At 45.0% G+C, this 23,664-nt stretch overlaps 1 protein-coding gene across 1 annotated transcript; it reads left to right on the forward strand.

The window, feature by feature from the left end:
* Positions 1–1,845: 1,845 nt before the first annotated feature.
* Positions 1,846–9,413, forward strand: LOC310865227 (uncharacterized protein; the record flags this gene model as incomplete). The annotated part of the gene is made up of 7 exons (XM_083774253.1): positions 1,846–1,903; positions 2,718–2,871; positions 3,461–3,621; positions 3,759–3,965; positions 4,518–4,699; positions 5,951–8,787; positions 9,392–9,413. 7 exons carry the CDS (start codon positions 1,846–1,848, stop codon positions 9,411–9,413), a joined length of 3,621 nt encoding a protein of 1,206 aa, XP_083630379.1.
* Between the last annotated feature and the right edge of the window lie 14,251 nt (positions 9,414–23,664).

Consider the following 23,664-nt stretch of genomic DNA (forward strand, 5'->3'; position numbering starts at 1 on the left):
TGACCTACAGTATATGACACCATTCTGTTTTTGTTTTGACACGAAAAAGATTCAATTTATCCCCTGACCAAGCAGGCAGACTCTATCACTCTATCTCCATCAGTATTTCTTCACTAGCACTAGCAAGAGCAAAGTTACATACGTAGTGCAGCTTTAATAATAATAACAATCAATTTAGAATTAATAACCTTTTCCGGTTTACCAGAAGAATTATCCAAGAATAGCAAGTATACATTCCCTAGCTGTCGTATGGTGATTCTTGGTGAATGATTTCATTATCTCATTTTTAGCACAGACGTTCAGCACAGAAACTCAAACAAAGTCAGCTAAAGGACATGCATTCACAACGGGCATTTAAAATCTCCACCATTATGATGTAAATGAGGATGTCTGACTCTCAGACTCCCCATTGCAGTTAGAACTGCAGATGACAGGTTCAAGTGTTGACCTGGCATCCTATAGTACACTGTTTCCTAAACCTTTTATCTCAAGACAAAAAAAGAGAAGTTTGATGTCACCCCAGGACCCAAACTAGTGAAAATAGCAGATCTACAAGCTCCTAATGCGTTACAACGCTTGCAGAAACCAAAGGGGCCCATATATTGCGCCTAAATTGTTAATAAACTGTAGACTTGTTCCTGCACAATAACTATATAACAAGTAGGCCAAGAGTTGTTGAATGTATGCATTTCTATGGAACAAAGCTGCCCCTTGTGTGATGCACGCACACATGCACACACACACACAAAATATTCTATTTTAAAAGGATATGAATTATTCCTGACCATTATTGCACCTTTTCAAATTACATTTGTGAACCCACCCTGGCTAAATGACCATATCAGGGAAATAAAAAACGCTGTTACATGTTTCTATGCTTTTCACATAGAAAACGGAAAACAAAAAGGTCACTAATGATCTACTGCTTGCCTCTGATTCTGGTGACCTCTCGATTTTAAACATCCTCTGTTCTGCTTTTGACACAGCTGACTGTACTATTGTAATCAATTGCCCAAAAAAGACAGTTGCTTGTTTCAATGCTTTTCACATAGAAACCGGAAAAAGGTCACTAATAATCTACTGCTTGCCTCTTATTCTGGTTACCTCTCAATTTTAAACCTTCTGCTTTTGACACAGCTGACTGTACTATTGTAATCAATTGCCTGGAAATTCAATCAATCTAATCTTGTGACTCCTTTTCAGGGAAAGTCATGTACTATCAGTTATGTTACATCCAGTGGTGTCATGCTTGTTGCACGGGGTACCACAGCATGCTACCAAAACAAATTGACGTGCATGCGCAGGTACGCGCGCGCACTAGATCCCCTTTGACAGAACCTGTGTCAAAGCATCTCGCTGTGTGTCGGGATGTGTTTAGGCCTATAAATCCTGTAATAAAATGATTTAAATTATCTCCTTTTATATGGTTTTACACATTCTCTTAATTCTATTAATTTCTTATCTCTTTCATGTTCTGTTCCTGTAAATTTCACAGTTCACAGTTCACTCACTGTCTAATTAGGGAACATAAACAAGATTCCGAGGAACAAGGAAAGAAGAATCATTAACCACTTGTAATCATCATAATGATCAAACTTCTGAGGTAATTCAAAGTCCTATAACGTGGGCAATCAAAGTCCTTCATCTCCATGACTATTGAAAGGTCGCCTATAAGTATCACCAGTAAGCCAGGTACACATACAGGTATAAATGGTGTGTTGTGAGAGAGCCATAGCCTACTCTGGGCGCATCATATCGCACTAAATTGTTTCTCAGTTTAATGAAATGCAAAATGAATGCTTGTCAGATTGGCTGAAGTTGTTCACGGTGTAGTGCAGTGAAGCCATGGAAGAAGCAGACGATGGAATTGCCGTTGTGGGCATGGGATGCAATTTCCCAGGGGGTAAGGATTTTACTTTCAAAACCTATTCTAAGAAAAATATATTCTTAAGGCACGCACGGCCACAGACACTTGTATTCTACCAATGAGGGCACAAATGGCAACCGCTCCCTTCATATTAAAATGCACAGGCAGAATCTGCCCTCATAGGTAGAATAAAAGTGCTGGGTGAACCTTGCCATGTTACTGCACAAATAGAAACCAACTGAGTAAAAGTAAATGTACTTACCGTAGTTAATTACTACTGGTTTCCTAGCCTAGTTAAACTGATATTAATGTATTATTATTAGTGTGTACACTTTTACAATGTGTGTATTTGGCAAAGCTGACAGTTGGTTACCGAAGATAATACATTTCCAGATTCCCCAGAACCCCACTATAATATAGTGAGGAAGCTGGAAATGTATATCATTTAATTATTATTGTAAAAACCATTGACACATTGACACAATGTTAGTACTTTTACTTTGGTACTGTAAGTAGGTATATTTTGATGCCAATACTTACGTTTTTAGTTACTCTTCTACTCTTACTTGTAGCAGAGTATTTTTATAATGTGGTATTGATACTTATGTAAAAGAAAAGTAGCTTTTCCACCTAAGATGTCCTGTTTACTTAAGGTATAGTAGTATGTACTATGTTTACCCAGGGTACTTCACATGATAAAGTTGCTGACCTGCATAAACAACTTAACAGTTTTACAGCGGTTATGATATTAAATGCTTTGCTTGAGGGCAAATAAACAATGAGTGTATATGCCAAAAATATTCATGTTCACACACCATGACAGGAATTAATCATATATCATTGTATACAGGAGAGGGGCTTGAAAACTTCTGGCAAGTTCTTGTGAATGGGAAGAACTGTTCTGTGACAATTCCCAAGGAGAGATTCGACATAGAGAGATGGTATGATCCTGATGACAGCAAACCGGGCAAGTGCCGCACAGCGAAGGCTGCTCTCATTGACGGGTACGGTTATTCATCATTCATCTTTTTGTTACTCAAATACCTTAATATGAAACACAACTATCAACATAGGACCATATCGCCTCTGTCGGGTGGAAACCTCACATGTCCAAAACTGTTACTTTTCAGGATTCAAATTCAAAAGTAGCTCGAGCTCAAAACGCTTGTGGTTCATGCATTACTTTTGATTATATTGTAATTTGTGTGATGCTGTAGTATCAGAATCAGAGTCAGCTTTATTCTCACAGTAAAGGTCATTGTGTCATTTTTTCCAAGAAAAGCAAAGAGAGGGAAGAAGAGAGGGGGGAGGGAAAGTTGATCAAGGCAGAAAAAGTACAGGTGAAGGGTTTTCTTCTGTGTGGGTCCTAGATATTTACAGCTTTTGCTACAAAAGGTACAAATGATAGTAACTGTTTTTCCCACATCAGACTGTGGTTTCAGAAGTTGACAAGCCTTTGCTACAAAATTAGTATGATCAAGTAGTGCATTAATTTACAAAAAAAAACCACAAACATTTAAAATATGGAGATTAGAGGTTTCTACCTGAGTAAATAAATATATTTTTTTTAATGCTTGACAATTTCCCCTGTAGGTTCAATGAATTTGACCACAGGTTCTTCGGCATCAGTGACAGTGAAGTGGAGCGCATGGATCCACAGCAGAAGATGGTTCTTCAGTGTGTGTACAGGGCTTTAGAGGATGCTGGATTGCCAATGGAAAAGGCCAGCGGCACAAAAACAGGAGTGTTTCTGGGTAAGGTGGTCGGAATATGTTAATCAGCGTTACTGTATCTGATACGTAAAAAAATATCTGTTCGGATTTTAATGTGTAGAAAGAAATATGTTTATATATATATTTTGAAACCCTGCACTAAACTATACGTATTGCAGGTTTCATGAACCGAGAGTATGAGCAAATGACTACGAAAGTGCATGCAAGTGAGATCAACCACTGGACCAGCACTGGGATGTCTATGAGCATCGCTGCAAACCGGATCTCCTACGCCTTCAACCTCACTGGACCTTCGATGGCTATAGACAGCGCTTGTTCATCATCGCTCGTGGCTCTTCATCTGGCCTGTCAAGCCATTAAACAAGGTTGGCGGTTTAGTATACTTGGAGAGACCGGGGATAATTCTTTACTCAAAGACCTCTTGAACTATTTGAATGCAATTTCTTTCGTAGGTAACCTGTACCTGTGCTCAACTTGTAAAAAGGCATAACATGTTTTTACAAGCAATATTATGGTCACACTATTGAAAGAATCAGTGTAGTGCAGGGTCAGTTGTAACCGAGGATAGGACATCTATATAGAATTCTCAAATTTTGCCCAAACCCGACACAACGTTTTAGGGCCGAGCGGGCCTAAAATGTATGCTAATTTGTCGGACCCAGTTATGGCCAGGCCTTTATTTTCAGGCCTGTTTAGTTTGGTCATGCATAGGATTACAGCACTACATACTTTGTTGTACGCCAATAGCAAAAATAGCTGCAAGCTTTGTAGCCTAGATCAACTATTTTTGCCAAATGTTCACCCATTTTCACAAATTGTTTCAATTATGACATTCCTATATGCTACTGTATGGTTCATGTTCAATCTGGCGTGAATCTGGCGTGAATAACTATAAACTACTGCCTTTCTGTCATCAGGAGACTGTGAGATGGCTCTGTGTGGAGGAGTCAATTGTATCATCGAGCCAAATGTCTTGGTTGCTCTCAGCAAGGCCAAGATGATCTCACCTGATGGGACCAGTAAACCTTTCTCCAGCACAGCTGATGGCTACGGCAGAGGAGAGGGCTGTGGGTTTGTTCTGCTAAAGCCACTGAAAAAGGTACGGATTGACAAAAACTTTAGGAGAATTCTGGATTACCTGTTTTTTTTTACCATAATCTAATGTCATTAATTATATCCAAGAATAAGTGGTACAGGTGAAAAAAATCATAACTCCATCCCTAGCTCTCCGAGCATGCGTGGTGGGTTTATGGTGAAAAACACTGCGTGCGTGCGTGTGTGTGCGAGAGAGAGACAGATTAACATTCCAAACTTTCCAGCTTCTTTTGTTGTCCTCCCAGGCTATGGGAAAACGTCCTCTCAGTCTATGGGACATTTTGAGTCTGGGGGGAAAGTCTCCCCATTGGCTTAAAAATACCCAATGGCCAAAAAGTGAGAGAAGTGTTGAAGTATGAGCTGCCTGATACATGATCAGCTCTGCAAGCTGATAGAAATCAGAGGGAGAGATCAAGATAAGCGATTTATCGCTAAACCCACCACATGCATGGTCACTTTGGTCAGAGCTGTGGTGGGCTCAGGAGGGAGTTATGTAATTTTTCACATGTACCACTCATTCTTGGATATGATAACATCAGATCTATAAGACAAGAAAACCTTTTTGTCCGGAATTCCCCTTTAAACATAAAAAATAATGTAATTACTGTAATAAATATTTGGTCATGCTGACAATAATAAAGTATTTGAGTCAGTCAACAGAAGATTTCATGACACACATGACAGAACGTTGATTTAAATTACTCCAAAAGTAAACAAATGGAAGCTGCTGTGCTTATTATTTTGTTGGAAATGGAGCATCTAGTCTAGTGGGAGAGACTGACTTCTGTCAGGAACAGTGAAAATTAACCTGTCAAACTACTCTACTCCTCTGACCTGGGCACCAACTAGGCAATTTTATGTGGGCCCAATAAGGTTGGTCGTAACTGGGTTTGCCCATGTGGGCTTTAAGTGGGTTCTACCTGGGCTTTAGGTGGGCGATTTATGTGGGGACCTGAGGCCTTGGGGCCTTTTGTGTGCTTAGTTTTATTGTTTTTTTTACTGTACTGACGTACTGTTTTCTAAATTCTTAATGAAGTAATCAATCAGTCAATTGGATTGCAGGTAAACAGTGTGTGTCATCATTAACTAGAAAAGTGCACTCTGAGCACAGATCTTCACCAGGCCTGGTTGCCTACCCAGGGATACCTTTGAAAATAAAAGTATTGCCTATGCAGTGATACCCATGACTCTCTCTATATAAATATATATATATAAATCTACTGGATATCATTAAATTTTCTTACTATTTACGCAGGCTTTAAAAGACGACGACCATATATGGGGTGTCATTTCCAAGACGGCAGTCAACCAAGATGGTCATACAGTTTCTCCCATCACCAAACCCTCCATGGTTCAACAAGAGGAGCTGCTGCGCACAATCTACTCAGAGTCTGACCTGCAGAATGTCCAGTACATCGAGGCACATGGGACTGGAACCCCAGTCGGAGACCCAACTGAGGCTGGCAGCATCTCAAACGTCATCGCCAAAGCCAGGCCTCCAGGTTCAGAGACACTCCGCATCGGCTCTGTGAAGAGCAACATTGGACACACAGAGTCTGCAGCTGGGGTGGCAGGGCTCATTAAGGTACTGTTAATGATGAAGCATGAAACCATTGTTCCAACTGTGTTCTACTCTGAACACAGTTCCAGTATAGATGCCAAAGCCCTAAATGTAAAGATTCCTGCTAAAGTAGAGATGTGGAATTTCTCTGGTGACAGAATTGCAGGGGTAAACAACTTTGGTTTTGGAGGAACAAACGCACATGCTATTGTCAAACAATACAAACAGACAAGCCTTCCTCTAACCAAAACATTGAAACAAACTAAATATTTGGTCATGTCAGCAAATTCACAGAAATCCCTCATTTCCACAATGGAAGACACCATTAAACAGGTAGATGCAGACAGCACTGTTGACCTAGACTCGCTGGTGTACACATCAGCTTGTCGAAGAAGCCATCTAAAACACAGATATAGGAAGGCCATTGTGATTTCTTCTTTAGCCGAGCTTAAGAGCCAACTAAAATCTACCCTGAGCAAAGATATCACCCCTTCCTTCACAGATGTGAAGCTAGTGTTTGTCTTCTGTGGGAATGGTGTGACCTACCATGGCATGTGTAAGCTACTATTGAAACGGGAGTCTGTATTCAGAGAAAAGCTCAAAGAGATTGAGAAACTCTTCCAAAGATTCAGTAGACTGAGCATTTTGGACAGACTTGAGAGTGAGTTTGAGAGTAGTGACTTCTCAAGCCCAGGTGTTATCCAACCACTCCTATTTGCTATCCAGGTTGGCATTGCCACCCTCCTCAAGTTCTGGGGGATCAAACCTGATACCATTCTTGGGCACTCTGTTGGTGAGGTCGCTGCTGCTCACTGTTCTGGCCTCTTGTCTCTTGAGGATGCAGTGAAGGTGATTTACTACCGCAGTACCCTCCAGAGCAAAGTCACAGGAGGCAAGATGCTGGTCATCAGCAACATGGCTGTGTCAGAGGTTCTTAATGCCATCCCTCGTTATTCTAACAGGGTTTGTCTCGCTGCTGTCAACAGTCCCCAGTCCTGCACTCTGTCTGGTAATGCAGATGCTATTGAAAGCCTCTATAGTGAGTTGCATGCATCAGACAGTAGTCAGAATCTGTTTCTCCGTGTTCTGGATGTTCCTGCCGCTTACCACAGCCACATGATGGATCCAATTCTATCTGACATTACAGACAGGATCGGCTCCTTACAGGTGCACGATCTAGAGTCAGAGTTGATCTCAACAGTGACAGGCAAGGAGGTAGCACAGCATGATTTTAGCACAGGTATGTACTGGGCCAGGAATGTCCGGGAGCCAGTATTATTTGAGCAGGCAGTGACGGTAGCATCGAAAGGAAAGAGAAATTCACTTTTTGTAGAAATTGGCCCAAGGAGAGCTCTCCAAAGGAACATCATGGAAACTCTAGGAAACAACACCCCTGTTCTTGGATCAGTTCTGCCAGAGAAAGATCATGAAACAATGCTTAGCCTTGTACCTAAGCTTTTTGAGCTGGGGGTGCAGGTAGACTGGAGTCAGTTCTACAGAGGACGTGAGACATCCCCATTGCCCTTCCCAAGATACCAGTTTGATTGCTCTAGACGGGATATAAACATTCAAGCAGCACAGAGAAGTGCAACAACTAACCACCCTGTGCTGCGTCAAACTGTCAATGACAGCAACACATTCAGCTGTGATGTGTTGTCTGACTCATCATCCTACCTGCAAGAGCATAAATTCAACGGCACACCCATCGTCCCTGGGGCCTTCTATGTTGAGTTGGGTTTGGCTGCTTTCATGGCAAACGCCAAGCCAAAGATACCACTCCGCTCTCTTCAACTGAGTGTAGATTTTCATAGTCCATTCGAATTGATGCAGAACACACCAGAAATGAAATTGCAACTAGTGCCGGCAGGGAATGACGCTACTTTCAAGGTGTTCTCTGCAGCTCGCACTTACGCATCAGGCACAATAGCTTGCAAGCAAGAAAGGGTCATCGAGGAACAGAGTATTTCTTTAAGTACTATCTACAAAAGATGCACATCTGTGGTGAGATCTGAACATCTCTATTTGTATCTCTCACAAGCTGGCTTTCAGCACGGGCCTGTTTTCCAGAATAAGGGGGATGTGTATTATGGGGAGGAATTGATGGAGACATATTCATTTGCAACAGTTCCAGAGGACTTATGGCCTCAGTTACACGACTACTGCATCCATCCTGTTGTATTTGACTACCTGATGCAACTTCTAGTTATACCCGTTACGGTAGCATATGCCTTTGCAGGAAGACCAGGATTCCCTGTCAAAATTGGAAGTATAAAGGTCTTGGAACCCGTTCAACGTGAGATGGTCATCTACATTAGAGCAATTGATTTGGGTGATGATCACTTTGAAGTCTGTGGCTTCTTCACAGATAAAAAGGGAAGAGTGCTGGTTGAGGTCAAAGGTGTGTTTCTCAAGTACCTTGGGAGTCGCACTCATGTGGTTGAGGAATACTTCTACCACAATGAATACAATGATGTTGTCTCTGAAAACATCACATCCCCTGATCTTCCTAAGGCCTTGGTTTTCTGTGACCGGTTAGGCATAGGAAAAGCAATGCAACAACACCTGGATACAAGATCTCAATTCATTTCCATCTCACATGCAAAGGAAATCTTGAGTCATGGCTTCCATACTTTTTTGGTAAATCTCAACATCACAGAAGTAGGGAAACATTTTGATGAAGTCTTGTTTTTGTGGGGCAAAGAAGATCTGTCTTCGGTGGCAGCCGATAATGTCCTGCAGAATGTGGTGAGCTGCTGTGAGATTTTCCGCCGAATAGTCCTTGAACTGAAGCTAATGGATTTCCCTCACTCTATCAGAGCAATAACCTACCGTGCTGCTGAAGTCACAGTAGACCACGTAAACCCAGGCTTTGCTCTGATTGGCATGACAAGAGCGTTTGCTGCAGAGATACGAGAGCTTTCTTTTCAACTGATTGACATAAGTTCCACCTCTAATCAGGACATCACTGCACTGTCTCAAATCCTGAGATCATACTCATGCAGTAAGTACCCAGAATTGGTAGTAAAAGATGGGACAGTTTTGAAACCTTCCATTGTCCGTACCCCTGTTCAAAGTGATATTAGCAGCTTTGACGACAACTTCTGCTCCACACTGTCTGATCCCTGCATCTTTCAGACAGCTGATGCATATAAAATGACCAAGCTGTCCGCTGTTCCTTTCAATGATAATGACCGCCAGCCTATTGCTGAGTCATCAGTTGATATTCAGATCAGCAAGATGTGTGCTCATACTTCTGACTATTATCCTGTCAGTGTTTCTCATATGAAATATGGTCAGACTATCTATTTCAACGAACAAGCATCCCAGAACCTTAAGCTTCTCGCTCTTGATTTCAGTGGCACAATTACAGCAGTTGGAAAGGATGTTAAAAAGTTTAAAGTTGGAGATCATGTCGTTGCTTGTTACCCCATTCAGGCAGAAACCATAGTCTCAGTCCCAGCAGATTCATGCTACAGAAGCAAACGATTCCCATTCCTGAGGAGAACACCTTGTGTTTCATACTTTGTCCTTGCATGGGAGATCCTGTGCAGAGCTTTGGCCGGAAACAAACAGAACCTGGGAATTATATGTTCAGTCCCAGACTCTGTGCTGATGAAAGTTTTGACTCTCACAGCTCACAAATCAGGATGGAATGTCATATGTAGTACACAGTGCAATGGATCTTTTGTAGATGGAAAACAAGTGGACGCCTTTGTCCTCCTGCCACAGTTTGATGAGTCTATGGTTGCTAAACTTTTCAACGTTCCTGGTGTACGAGATGTCGTCGTAGTCTGTGAATCTCAATCCCAGTGTTCGATGGTTCAGGACACATTTCAAAATGTGAGGGAAGGTGTTCGTCCGCAGACCATTCAAATGCCTCTGGTTCTTAATAAGGGCTCCCTGGCTGCGCAGATGTCCCATGTTTACCACTGGCTTAAGTCCATGAATTTGGATGGGAAATCATTTTCCCTTAAGAAGTTTACCTTGCAGACTGTGACAACCGAAAGTATTGACAATCACCAATTGGAAAGATCAAAGTCGTACTTCAATTTAAAGACCCTGCCTGTGGTGGACCTGGCAAAATCTGTAAAAGGTGCGTCTGTTATTCCTTTGCTGCCTAAAAAGACAACGCTTTTCCGTAAGCAAGCTGTGTACGTTGTGACAGGCGGGTTGACAGGGTTGGGCTTTGAAACGGTCAGGTTCATTTGTCAGAGAGGTGGAGGACATGTTGTCATACTCTCCAGAAGCAGTCCAAACACAGAGCTGCAGCAAGAGATACGAAATGTAGAGAAACAGTGTTGGTCATCCATCATCGCCATGCAATGTGACATATCGGTCTCTGAGAGTGTGAGCAAGACTATCGACAAAATCAGTCAGAAATTCCCCTCTTGCCCAATCAGAGGAGTGTTCCACAGTGCCGTTGTCTTGCATGACGGGTTGATTGAAACCCTTAACGAATCTCTGTATGAAAAGGTCCTCAAGCCCAAAGTGAACGGAGTTCTGAATCTGCATCATGCCACACGACATTGTGAGTTAGATTACTTTGTGTGTTACTCCTCCATTTCGTCCTTTCTGGGAAATGCATCACAAACAAACTATGCGGCAGCCAATTCGTTTCTCGACATGTTCTGCCATTATAGACGCAAGCTTGGGCTCCCAGGCCAGTCTATCAACTGGGGAGCTTTGAACCTGGGTCTTCTTTTAAACAAGGATCACTTCCACAAGTTTCTGAAGGCTAAGGGAATCATGGTGCTGGATGTCGCAGAGATTCATGCAAGCTTGGAACAATGCCTTGTGATCAACAGACCCCAACAGGCTGTGTGCAGGTTTAACTTCAAAAACATTGCATCCAGCATCATCTCACAAAATACCTTCATGTCGACGCGTTTGTCTGCCATGGTGGAAGAGTTCTTCCAAAAATCCAAACAGTTGAATTCACAGACAAAACAAACTGACTCAGTCCCACCAGCCGACTATGTCAAATCTCTACTTAGTGAGGCCGTTGGCATTGATAAGAGTGAGTTGAGTGAGGAATTGTTGCTATCCTCTTTAGGCGTTGACTCAATGCAAGCGATGACTCTGCAGAACCTCATCTTTCAGGAGAGAGGTGTGAATGTGCCTCTGGTCAAACTGCTGAACCCAAATGCCACACTGTCCACATTGGTAACCATCGTAACTGAAGGATCTAGCAGTGAACATATTGGCGGCGGCAAGATGGCGGCAGGCGTGCAACGTCGGTGTGATGCGGGAGCGTTTGCCCGCATCAAACCTGTGATTTATTCCACTACGAATGGAGATACAATAGTAGAAGATGAACTGTTGAATTTTCTCCTGATTAAATCAAGAACGCTTGACCAAGACAACATCATTAAGATAGTTAAGACTAGTTTCAGCTCACAGCGGATTGAAGCGTCTAAAAACACAATGGCGCAGCTGTTCCCCGACTCTAAACGCTGGTCTGCTCACAGAGGTGAGAAGAAAGACGAAATCCACATCAAAATGTGCCTGGCGGTGTTCAAAGAGAAAGGCGAGGAGCTAGGGCCACGATTTGTGTCCCACTTCTTGGATGAATTACCACCAATATCGTTTAAACATGTGGATGTCTCTGCCCTTCTTGGAAGAATGCAGCAGGTCAATGCTGACATTGAACTTTTAAAAACTTCACTCAACTCGCAGGCGACGGCTTGTGAGACGCTGCTGGAGGTTACTGGCTCCATTAGCCAGCGACTGGTGGTGGTGGAAAACACCGCTACTACTGCGGGGAGTGGTGTTGGCTCTTCCATGAATACCCACCTACCTGCGCCTGCTGCTCCGCGGCCTGCGGGCGATGACGCCTCAAGCAGCGGGCCTGAGCTGAGCGACAGCTCGGCATTGGCTGGAATGGCCGCGACTGAACAGCGGAGACGGCTCCTCTCGAGCCGGAAAACACCGCTGCAAGGAAGGAGGTGGTCGTCGTCTGGCACCCCTGGGGTGCCTCCTGCTCAGGGGAGTGAAACTGCCCCAGGGAACACTGCTTCGCCCGGCTGGAGTACAGTGGCGAGACGGGGCCTCAAACGAGCTGCAGCCCCAGTGAACCCGGCTCATCGTGCGGCCAAACAACCACGGACGGCAGCCACAGAGAACCCTGCACTCCGCGCAGCTAAACATCCACGGAAAAAAGCTGGCATAACTGGGACGGCGGTGATAAATGACGAGAAACTGTCCACGGTGAGCACAAAGCTGGTTAGCGTGTTTGCCACGAAATTTTCACCGGATCTTGATGCTGATACTCTCCGTGACTTTCTGCAAGAGAAAATGAACCGGTCCCCGGTCAACGGGGAAACCAGTAGCCCTGTCGGGATTATCACTGGCTCATAATGAGGGTCATATCCTACAACTCTCGTGGCCTAAGAGTAGGACATACAGCTGCCGACAAAGCGAGGCGGCTGGTGGTGGACTCACTGCTGGATGACTGTGATGTCTTGTGTATACAGGAATCTTGGTTAGCTAAGCAGGACCTGGATAAATTGAACACTCTACACCCGGAATTCCACGGTGCTGGAGAATCCACCACGGACCTTAGCTCGAGAATTCTGCGAGGTAGGATTGCTGGTGGGGTTGCTATATTATGGAATACGAAATATGACTCACTGGTTAAAGTTTTACGTTTAAATGTTGACTGGGCAATTGGGCTTGAGTTTAACATAGGTGGCAAGAATTTTGTCATTATTAATATCTATATGCCATATGAATCATATGATCATCTTGACGAGTTTGTGAGCAGGCTTGCTTTCATAGATTATTTTATTGAACAAAACAATTCGTCATGTATCTATGTGCTGGGTGATTATAATGCTGACCTGTCAGACAACAAGTTTTAGTTGTTAACGATAGTTCAACTTAGAGCTGTAATGCTCCATCATCCGTCTGCTCCAATCAGATCTGCGTTACCTTGTCCGCACCCCTTTATAAACGGTCCTCACTTCCCTTCGCTCATCTGTGCTTCCGTTCAGGTAGCACACAGACACGTTCGAGAGCTCACAGCGCACCTTCTTCATTCGTCATTTCCATCCAAGTTCAAGAGTCAACAAACTCCTCCACGGCCGCAGCTTTCATCCCAGGACACACCGTCGGGTGTTTCGCCAGCGTCCCAGGCCCTGCATGCCTCCATCAGATACAGTATCATTCTAATTGCTCGTCACTGCTATTTATCGTAACTGCTAACAGCCTAATTTCGATTCCGTTCCGATGCTGCCTCCGCACTAGCCACTTTTTACCCTGCTTGCTTGCTGCTGCTCAGTGCTTTGTATGTCGTGCGTTGCCGTTACAAGGCTGCTTATGCTGTATAGTGTATACTGCTGCTAATGCCTCATGCCACGAGTCTCGCTACTGCTTCAGGTGGCGTCTGGGCGATCATGCATTAAACGTTGCTTTCACGGCAGTAAGCTACTGGTCATCCTGTGAACGTAGCATAGATCAGGCTGCAGGTCTAAAATCATACACGGCGTTTTAGTTCGTCCACAGTGTAGAGTGGCGACACGCTTTGTCTAGTTCCAAACTTTTTGTTCCTTGGCGGAACTTTCCCCCGAGATAGAACGAGCACTTCCGCATTCCTTGTTGCCACGGGAGTCAACACTAGTGTAGGCTCGAGGATCGTTTGCTTTTGCCTGAAGGCTGGCGTGCTTTGACGACGCAGTGTCGTGATGCGCCAGTGTTGGCTGTGATGATCGTTGGATGGAATAATAATAAACGGAGCGACCGGTGGCGTTCCAATGATAAACTCCTCGTCATCTATCCTTATAAAGAGAGTCTAAAGCCTGCATTTTCTTCTAGCTGCGGCCGGCGCTACACTAGCGTCACCACTATCGTTAGACTCCTAGACTACTCTGAGCATGTCCGGTGCCGTCAGGTTGCCACGTCCGCTCATTATAAGCGTCTCAGGCTTGTTTTATTTAATCACTTGCCGGGTGGACGCCGTTGTTTAAACCCACGGTTCATTCGAAGCACCCTCAGTGTTACATGTTGGTAAATTATCTGACGCTGTCGGATCGTTTTCATAATGATTCAAGTTAGTTTTCGTGACTTGTTTTCGCGGACCTGGCGCTTGTCTCCTCCAACATGGCAACTCGGTGCCCCATTCATTCATGCCCTGGCAATCTACTAGTGCTCCAGATTCATGCTTCAATCATGTGGATTGTGATGAGATGTTGAGCGTAATCGTAGGAAAAGAAAAAGAGAGAAGAGAGAAAGGGAGAAAGAGAAAAAAGAGAAGGAGGAGGAAAAGAAACAAAGTAAAAAGAGGAGAAGAAGAGAGAAAAGAGAGGCGTGCGTGCGTCAGTGTGAACACGTTCAAATAGCTGATCTACAAGCCGCGAGCTTCACAGGTCGGAGCTCCCACTATCAGCTCAATAAGTCACATTTTGCTGTGGTTTATTCCCTGGTTTTCATTCCATGTCTAACCCCCTGATCGACGTTAGACCCTCAAGAACGCTCCATTATTACATTGTCAATGAAGGGAAAATGCTTGCCATATTGTCCCTCTTTACGCCACTCTGTTCCTATCATTCACGGCATTTAATGTTCATGCCGGCACCGCTCGTTCACTTGACCTTTCACCACCTAGTTAACTTGAGCTAGCCGCATCACTCCACTCACCCTCCCCGACCGCTTCCGCTTTCAACGCGTCAGTCACGCTAACTCGACGCAGGTATAGTGCAAACATACAAATGGCTTGTCTTTAGGGCGGCCGTGTTCCATCTGGTATTCCTCTCCTTTCACAGCAAATCTCAAATCTGCTGCCGCGTTTGCACATTGTCGTACCTCGCCCAGCAGATATGGGAGTTTTCGCCACGGGTGACGTTCTCAATCTCCAGTTGTAATCCGTGGGAAGTACGTGTCTCTGATGTCTCGGTTCAACACATGGTTAGAAAGTGTAGCTCGCTTTCCACTTCATTCACGCGCAGTGGGCGCATAGTCTGTCTTCTCTCAGGATTCAGGTCCGCCTATGTCGACCTTCTCGATGGCGAGACCGTGCTCACCGAGCCCGTACCTAATTAAGATTTTCTGTTACTCACCCGTCAACTGCATTGTTTCTCCCGTCAATTAAGTCTTAAGATTCTACTCTCACTCCAACTGCCACGTCGGTCCGACCTTACTAACTCCATGCTTGTGCTCCTCCTGTCCAGCTACCTGCCCGGCGATCATCAGGGAAACGAGCTCTGTTCACGCATGCCTGGAAGGCCAGGTTCCCGGCTAGGCCTCAACACGGACCCCCAACGAGCTGAACTCGTCAGCCATCCACCGCAGTCTAATCCCATCAGCAGCCATGCACTGCAGCAGCTAAACCCAGCCGGCAGCCACGCACCGCGACAGCTAAACTCAGTCGGCAGCCATGCACTGCAACAGCTAAACTCAGTCGGCAGCCTCGCACTGCAACAGCTAAACTCTCTGGCAGCCATGCACTGCACCAGCCAAGCTCGACAGCCACGCACCGCAACGTCTCAACTGCGCCGTAATGTCTAAACTCATAGGTAACCACCCACTCAACGTCTCAAACCACTCACCTCAACCCATTTCCGGGCGGGAACCCCTATCGGTATCTTACCCCCTCAGGCCGGGAACCCATACAGTACGTACAGTATTCAAATGTAAAATTTCGATGCTGCTTTTTAAATATTTGAAGTTTTTCAGAAACCTTAGGTCAGGATTCAGAGGCGTTTTTAGAATCCGCCTTAGGCCTAAATGGATTAAGCATAACCTATTCACAGCCTCCGTTGCTCGGAGAGCTCAGGCCACCGTGCTACGCTCCCACTTCAGTTTTGGGGGGGAATTCCAAGCGGAATAGTTTCCCGCAGTCGGCCATATCACTATTAATAATTTCGGTTCCACGTCCACTGCGTCAGCCATAGCCCAAGAACCTATGTTCGTCAAACCTTTCCCCTCGGGTCTGCCGCGTTCGTCAAACATCACGACGCCCAGTTTTCGCTCGATGCCCAGAGATCCATGGCGTCTACTAGTCCGGCGCCGTGGTCAGGTACCTCTCCTCCGTGCTCCTCCCCCTCCACGTTAAGACCAGTTTCTTCCCTGCTACTGCGGAGACCGTCCTCCTCCTCGGCCGTGAATGCCGGACACTTCCGCCCCACGGAAATCCCTGGACGGGTGCTGCACCAGGATGTCTCCGTGGTACTTGACATCAACCAGGATGAGCACATCACCAACGAGCATCCGTACGGGCCATTACCAAGTATAACAGAGAAGATAGCAGTGAGGAGACTAGCTGGTCACTGCCACCGCCATCGAGAACTCCCGGCCAAGGCCGCACCGCGGGAACCAACGCTGGGCGTCGATCGAGAGGACGTCCCACACCTTCCTAGGCAGACGCACTAAAGAAAGATACCGGTGCGGAAGCACAAAGGAGCTGGCCAGATGTACGAAGGACCGAGATGACCGGAGTCGTCGTTGGAGGGCTCGTCTGAGGTCGTCATAGAGAGTTCGCCTCCCATCTCCGCTCGCTGCTCCTAAGATGTGGTCTCCCTCCTGACCGCTATACTCCAGCCACTCCCTGAGAATCGGAGCCGCCACCACCGCTGCTGCCAGCGGCGTCTCCGTCCTGATCCTGCAAGCCTCGGGCCACTGGTCGTCCTCCGCCTTCTCCTCCTACGTCAGACCTTCCTCCGCCTCCGTGCTCGATGCCCAGAAGTCCATGGTGTCTTCCAGCGCGGTACCTACATTGACTGGTGGATGTGTCGGGTGGCGGGTACCTCCTCCTCTGCCCTCTTCTAAACATGTTCTCCCTCTCCAGGACGCCCACTCACTTCCTCCAAAATGACGGTCGACCCGTCCTCCGGCCACGCAGGCCTCCTCCGTCGGGAGTCTCCCTGTCCCGCCAGGCGGATCAAATTCTCACTCACTGCCCTCTGTCGAGAGGACGCCTGCTAATCAAATTCTCACTCACTGCCCTCTGTCGAGAGGACGCCTGCTAAACAATCATTCCATTCACGTTTCATTCATGCCATGCTAACCAACCTTACTCTCATCCCAAACAGACTCCGCCGGCAAACGATTCCCGGCCAACCATCCAGAGGCTCGCTAACCATCGGGCTGTTCGCCTATCAACCATACCTACTAACCATTCTCCCACAAGCCCCTTCCGCGAAGGCTCCCATGCCGGCGGCACCAGCCGTCGTGAGGCTCCAATGGCGCGGGGCCTTCCTCACTCTCCCACGGATCCCTTCTCGCTAAAGGCCCCGGCTCGTCGAGGGAATCTCTCCAACATCGTTTGTATAGTCCCTTCCAGGTAAACCTTAATTTACTCCTTCCTCCAGACGTTTGCACCATTCCTCCAGGCGCGCACTATTTAATTCCTTTTGGGGGGCAGGCTCAAGAGCCCCCCCTGCCTCCGCCAGGCAGGATCCGAACCGAGGCTCTGGTCCGTCCCCAGGGGGCCCACGCCAAAGCTCCTCCACTGTCTCCTCCTCGTACCGTCATCATTCTGTTATCATTCTGTTATCATACTGTCAGTCACTTCTCTGTCCATTCACTCAATCCCAGCTCCATACTGTAATCAATTCATCTGCAATAAATCTCACCTCCAACCTCCACCCTCCGTCTTAAGTGTAAGCTCGTTAAGAGTTGAAGTTTTAGTTGTTAACGATAGTTCAACTTAGAGCTGTAATGCTCCATCATCCGTCTGCTCCAATCAGATCTGCGTTACCTTGTCCGCACCCCTTTATAAACGGTCCTCACTTCCCTTCGCTCATCTGTGCTTCCGTTCAGGTACCCGCCACCTCCCCGACGACCGCCCAGCAGCAGGCTCCACCAGGTCGGCCCCAGGGGGGCAGGCTCAAGAGCCCCCCCTGCCTCCGCCAGGCAGGATCCGAACCGAGGCTCTGGTCCGTCCCCAGGGGGCCCACGCCAAAGCTCCTCCACTGTCTCCTCCTCGTACCGTCATCATTCTGTTATCATTCTGTTATCATACTGTCAGTCACTTCTCTGTCCATTCACTCAATCCCAGCTCCATACTGTAATCAATTCATCTGCAATAAATCTCACCTCCAACCTCCACCCTCCGTCTTAAGTGTAAGCTCGTTAAGAGTTGAAGTCTTTATTTGCTAAGAATATGGAGAAATTCACAAATGAAGCCAACCTAGTAATATCAAGCAAACTGCTCTTGCCTGAGTCAAGCTTTACTTATATTAGCGAAGCATGGAACACCACTTCTTGGCTCGATCACGTGATATCCACTGTTGATGCACACGCCACGTTAGTTAGTATGGAGATACGTTATGGGTTAGCTACGACTGACCACATACCTGTTGCCATGGTTTTAAATGTTGAAAATGTGCCAACTCTCACTAAGGTTAATGAAGAAAAAGAGGCTAAAATAAATTGGGGCAAACTCTGAAAATGATGTCCTCAAATATTCTCTTTACTCTAATGAATTATTGTCTAATATGCATCTACCCATGAATGCAATTTGTTGCACCAATGTAAATTGTGAGGACCCAGCCCATGGGGAAAGCCTTTGTCTCATGTACAATGACATAGTGAGTGCCCTGCAGAATGCTAGTAGGTCTTTATTCTCACGCCCTAAAAAGGCCAAGCCTGGGTGGAATAAATATGTAGCTAGCCACCATGCTGAGGCCAACGATGCCCATAGAGCCTGGGTTATAGCTGGCAGGCCCAGACTGGGACCTGTCCTAGAACATAAAAAGAGAACCAATGCCAAGTACAAATATGCATTAAGATTTATAAGTAAGCAAGAGCAGGCCATGAGTGCACATTCTATGGCTGACAATCTGCTTAATAATGATTTTACTAACTTTTGGAAAGAAGTCAAGTCCCTAAACAGGGCTCAAGTAGCACTCCCATGTAATATAGAGGGGGTAACTGATCCTGTGGGCATCGCTGAACTCTGGAGGCAGCATTATGCTTCCCTGTTTAATAGTGTCAAAAGTGAGCCTTTCCATGTGGGAAAAATAGAAGATGAAAATGAAATCACTGTTTTTAACACCCATGAGGTTTTTAATTCAATAGCGCAACTGTCTGAGAGAAAGGCCAGTGGCCTAGATAATATCACTGCTGAGCACCTAAAGCTAGCTGGTCCTAGATTGGCTGTGCTGCTTTCTATTTGTTTCTCTGGTTTGATGACCCATGGTACTTTACCTGACTCCATGTTGTCTGTTGTTCTAGTCCCTGTGATAAAAGACAAGTCAGGGAAAGTTGGTAGTATTGATAACTACCGGCCTATAGCGCTTGCAAGCATTTTGTCCAAAGTATTAGAAAAACTACTTCTGGACAGATTAAGTATGTATATAACCACCACTGACAATCAGTTTGGCTTCAAGCCTAAACATAGTACTGATATGTGTATATATGCTCTCAAAGAAGCAATAGAGACATATAGAAAGCAGGGTTCTACTATGTTTGTTGGTCTTATTGATGCTTCCCGTGCTTTTGATCTTATTCATCATTATAAGCTTTTTAATAAGCTCAAGCTTAGGGGTGTGCCCAGTAATTTAATACGTATATTGGTCTACTGGTATGCCAACCAGCAAATGCAGGTCAAATGGGGCAACACCCTATCTGCCCCCTTTCAGGTGGGCAATGGCGTCAGACAGGGGGGGATTTTATCCCCAGCCCTCTTTAATTTATATATGGACGGCCTATCAAAGCAGCTAGAAGAGTGCAATACTGGGTGTATGATTGGTGATACTCTAATTAACCACTTTATGTACGCGGACGACCTGAGCTTAATATCCCCTAGTAGCAGCGGATTCCAACGTCTGCTCAATATCTGCTCTAATTATGGGCTGGACTTTAATATTAAGTATAATGCTAAGAAGAGCATGGTCCTGATATGTAGAACGAAGGATGACTCGGAGCTCAGGTTCCCACATTTTTACCTGTCTGGTCAGACTGTAAATGTAGCTAAAAGTGCTAAATATCTTGGTCACATCATCACAGATACACTAGATGATGATGAAGACATGTATAGACAGAGGAGAATGCTTTATGTGCAAGCAAACATGCTGGTTCGCAAATTTCACCACTGTACAACTGATGTTAAGGTTAACCTGTTTAGAGCGTACTGCACCCCCCTCTATACTGCCCCATTGTGGGTGAACTTTAAAAAGGAGAGCTTGCGCAAGCTGCAAGTAGCCTACAATGACTGTCTGCGCATTCTACTCAAGAAACCCAGGAGCACTAGAGCTAGTGCACTATTCTGTACACTAGGACTCACCACCTTCATGGCCCTCTTGAGGAACCTTACCTACAAATTCATGTGTAGACTGGACCGCTCCTTGAATGGATTAATACGGCTGATGACAGACCCTCTCTGTAGCTCTGTCAGGTTCACATCCACCATCAGAGGACGCTGGCACGAGTGCCTCTTTTGATTTGTTCCCTGAGGGGCTGGATAACTTTTTTATTTTATTTTTTATTATTTTACCTTTTTTTTTATGTATTGTATGTTTTTACCCTGTGGGCCATGAGCCTGTAATAAAGTTTATATATATATATATTATGAATGATGACCAAGGCTCCACCTTGATTGAAGAGACAGATGCTTTTTCAACAAGGCTTTAGAACTGTCAAACACAGAAACTGTACATAGTCAAAGTATTGTTTTATGATTGTAGCATTTTAGCTAATGTTTTTAGCTAATACATTCTCAGTTTTCTGACATGTTAGAAAACTGGCTGATCTTAAAATCTACCCACGTGTGGATTTTATTTGACATTTATTTGCTCCTTTTCAGTAAAGTTAATTTGTTCACAGAAAACTACTGAAGCACTGAGAAAACTGTTGCGCCTTTCTTCGTCCTTTTTTTCTTCAAACTTGACTACGGTAGCGGTGGTCTCAAAAACATAAGGGAAACTTTGACAGGAAAAGACTCGCTCACTGTATAGAAAAAGAAGTAAAACTCCTTAGACTGAGACATGGTGCAATTAAAAAGCAAACGTTTCGGTCCTCAGACCTTCGTCAGTGCTATCACAGAAAACTAACAATTAAATGTGGGTATGAAAAGAGTAATAGCTAGAATCTTAAAATGGCACATCTCTAAAAGCACGCAATCTCAAAAGAGGAGATGCAGATTAACATAAATACTGGCACTGATATACAAAGTGAACAATGTACTGTTAAAAGAAACACAAAGACGGCTATATTTACAGACACAGACATCTCTGACATTTCTGTAACAATCCATATTGTAAGACGAGAATAAAACAAATTGTAAAAAAAATGAAATGAATTTAATGAATCAATGGAATTATTTTACTCGATGATATGAAATATGAATGTGTATTTTATGTTGAATGAGTTTTTGGTGCCATACTTCATTCCACAAAAAAATAAAAATAAAAAAAGTTGCAAACACTACTCTCAGCATTTTGTTATGAACTGGAAAGGGTAAAAATATGTTTATTTTTATTTTTTAATAAATTGTATACATTTGAAATGGGACATTCTGCACACAGCGGCTATTATATGGTTCTTTACATTTTGAAACCAATGCTTTTGTACTTTTACTCAAGTACAGTTTGAATTCTGGACTTTTAATTGTAACAACGTATTTCTGCATTGCAGTATTGATCATTTTACTTAATTAAAGAATGTGAGTACTTTTTCCACCACTATGACTGGCCAGTGGCCACACTTGGTGGTAGACCGTAGTCCTAGACCTACTGTAGACCTAGTCCTAGACCCTCCGGTACCCATCCATGAACTTTCAAACTATTTCCACCAGGGGGCACCCCATACCCATTTATAACCACACAAATAGCTAAGCCTGCCGTACACTTAAGACAGGTTAATACATTATAACTTTGGTAAAACTTTATAGATTAGAGAAAAGGCAGGAATGGTTCATTGTCTCCACCAGGCCGAAGGCATGTGGGGAGAGTATGTTTTGCACTCCGTCCGTCCGCGTGTCCGTCCGTTTGTGTGTCTGTCCGTCCGTCCGTCCGTCCGTGTGTCCGTGAGCAGCTAATCTCGGCCACCGTTAACCCGCTCGATGCCAAATTTTGCACACACACTCCCTGGATGCCAACGATGAACCTCTGCCCCAAACTTTCCAGAACGGCCTGTTATAGCGCCACCAGGATGCCGCTTTGTGCAAAACAAGTTTTTGCACAGTACACCTACAGATTTTGTCCAAACATCGCGCAAATTGCTACACAGTCTCTCTAGAGCCATTCAACGAAACCGGTCTTTCAGATTTCTCAGACTCCATCCTGATTGGTTAAGATTGGCTTCCAAAGTTCACAGGAGTGCTCAGTTTCAAACAAAATGCTGCAAATCATGAACACATCGCGTGATTTCCGTGAAATTGTGCACGCACATTCCCACTAGGCCGAGGACGAAATGACACATGAACAATTTCAACTCAGCCTCAAGGTGGCGCTATAACTGGCCCAAAAGTGTTTTTACCTCTAACTGCACGGATCTGTGGATAACTTTGTATGCCAACTCCCTAGAGGCCAAGGAAAAACCTTTGCCTGGAATTTTTCACATCTGCTCTTTATAGCGCCACCAGGAGGCCGACATATGTAAAACACATTTTCTATTATTACTCCTTCACATTTTATCCAAATTTCACGCAAATCGGTACACATGATCTCCATAGTCATGTGATCAAGACAGGTTTTTTTGATTTCTCATATTCCATCCTGATTGGCCACGATTGGCTCCTACACTTTTCAGGAGTAGCCCGCTTTGTACAAATCGCCACAACTCCTCAACGCAGCGTCCGATTGCGATGAAACTGTGCACGCATATTCCTACTAGGCTGAGGAACAAATGCCACTTGACACTTAACACTTAACAGCCTGAAGGTGGCGCTACAACAAGCCAAGTCGCGTCATGCACTCGCACACACACACACACACACACACACACACACACACACACACACACACACACACACACACACACACACACACACACACACACACACACACACACACACACACACAACCGGTCGATGCCAAATTTTGCACACACACTCCCTGGATGCCAACGATGAACCTCTGGCCCAAACTTTCCAGAACGGCCTGTTATAGCGCCACCAGGAGGCCGCTTTGTGCAAAACAAAAACATTGTACCTGCATCCCTCCAACACCAACCTCCGGCCCAAATCTTCCTCAACAGCCTGTTATAGCGCCACCATGAGGCCACAACCTGACCTGCCCTGGTGGAGACCTGTGCCGATTGGCACTTTATCTAGTTTTATGAATATTGTTATTTTGATTTCATATTCTATTCTCAACTCTTAATGCTGCTCTTCGTGCTTTAAAGCACACTGAATTGCCTGGTTGTTGAAATGTGCTATAGAAATAAACATACTCCAAATGACCCTGTAAGTGCTAGTTTGTCAGCTTTCACCCTTGTCCATAACAAACCCACTGATGCACCCATTCTATGGG

Source organism: Protomyctophum parallelum (assembly GCF_964188405.1).
Source record: "Protomyctophum parallelum genome assembly, chromosome: 10".
Lineage (NCBI taxonomy): Eukaryota > Metazoa > Chordata > Actinopteri > Myctophiformes > Myctophidae > Protomyctophum > Protomyctophum parallelum.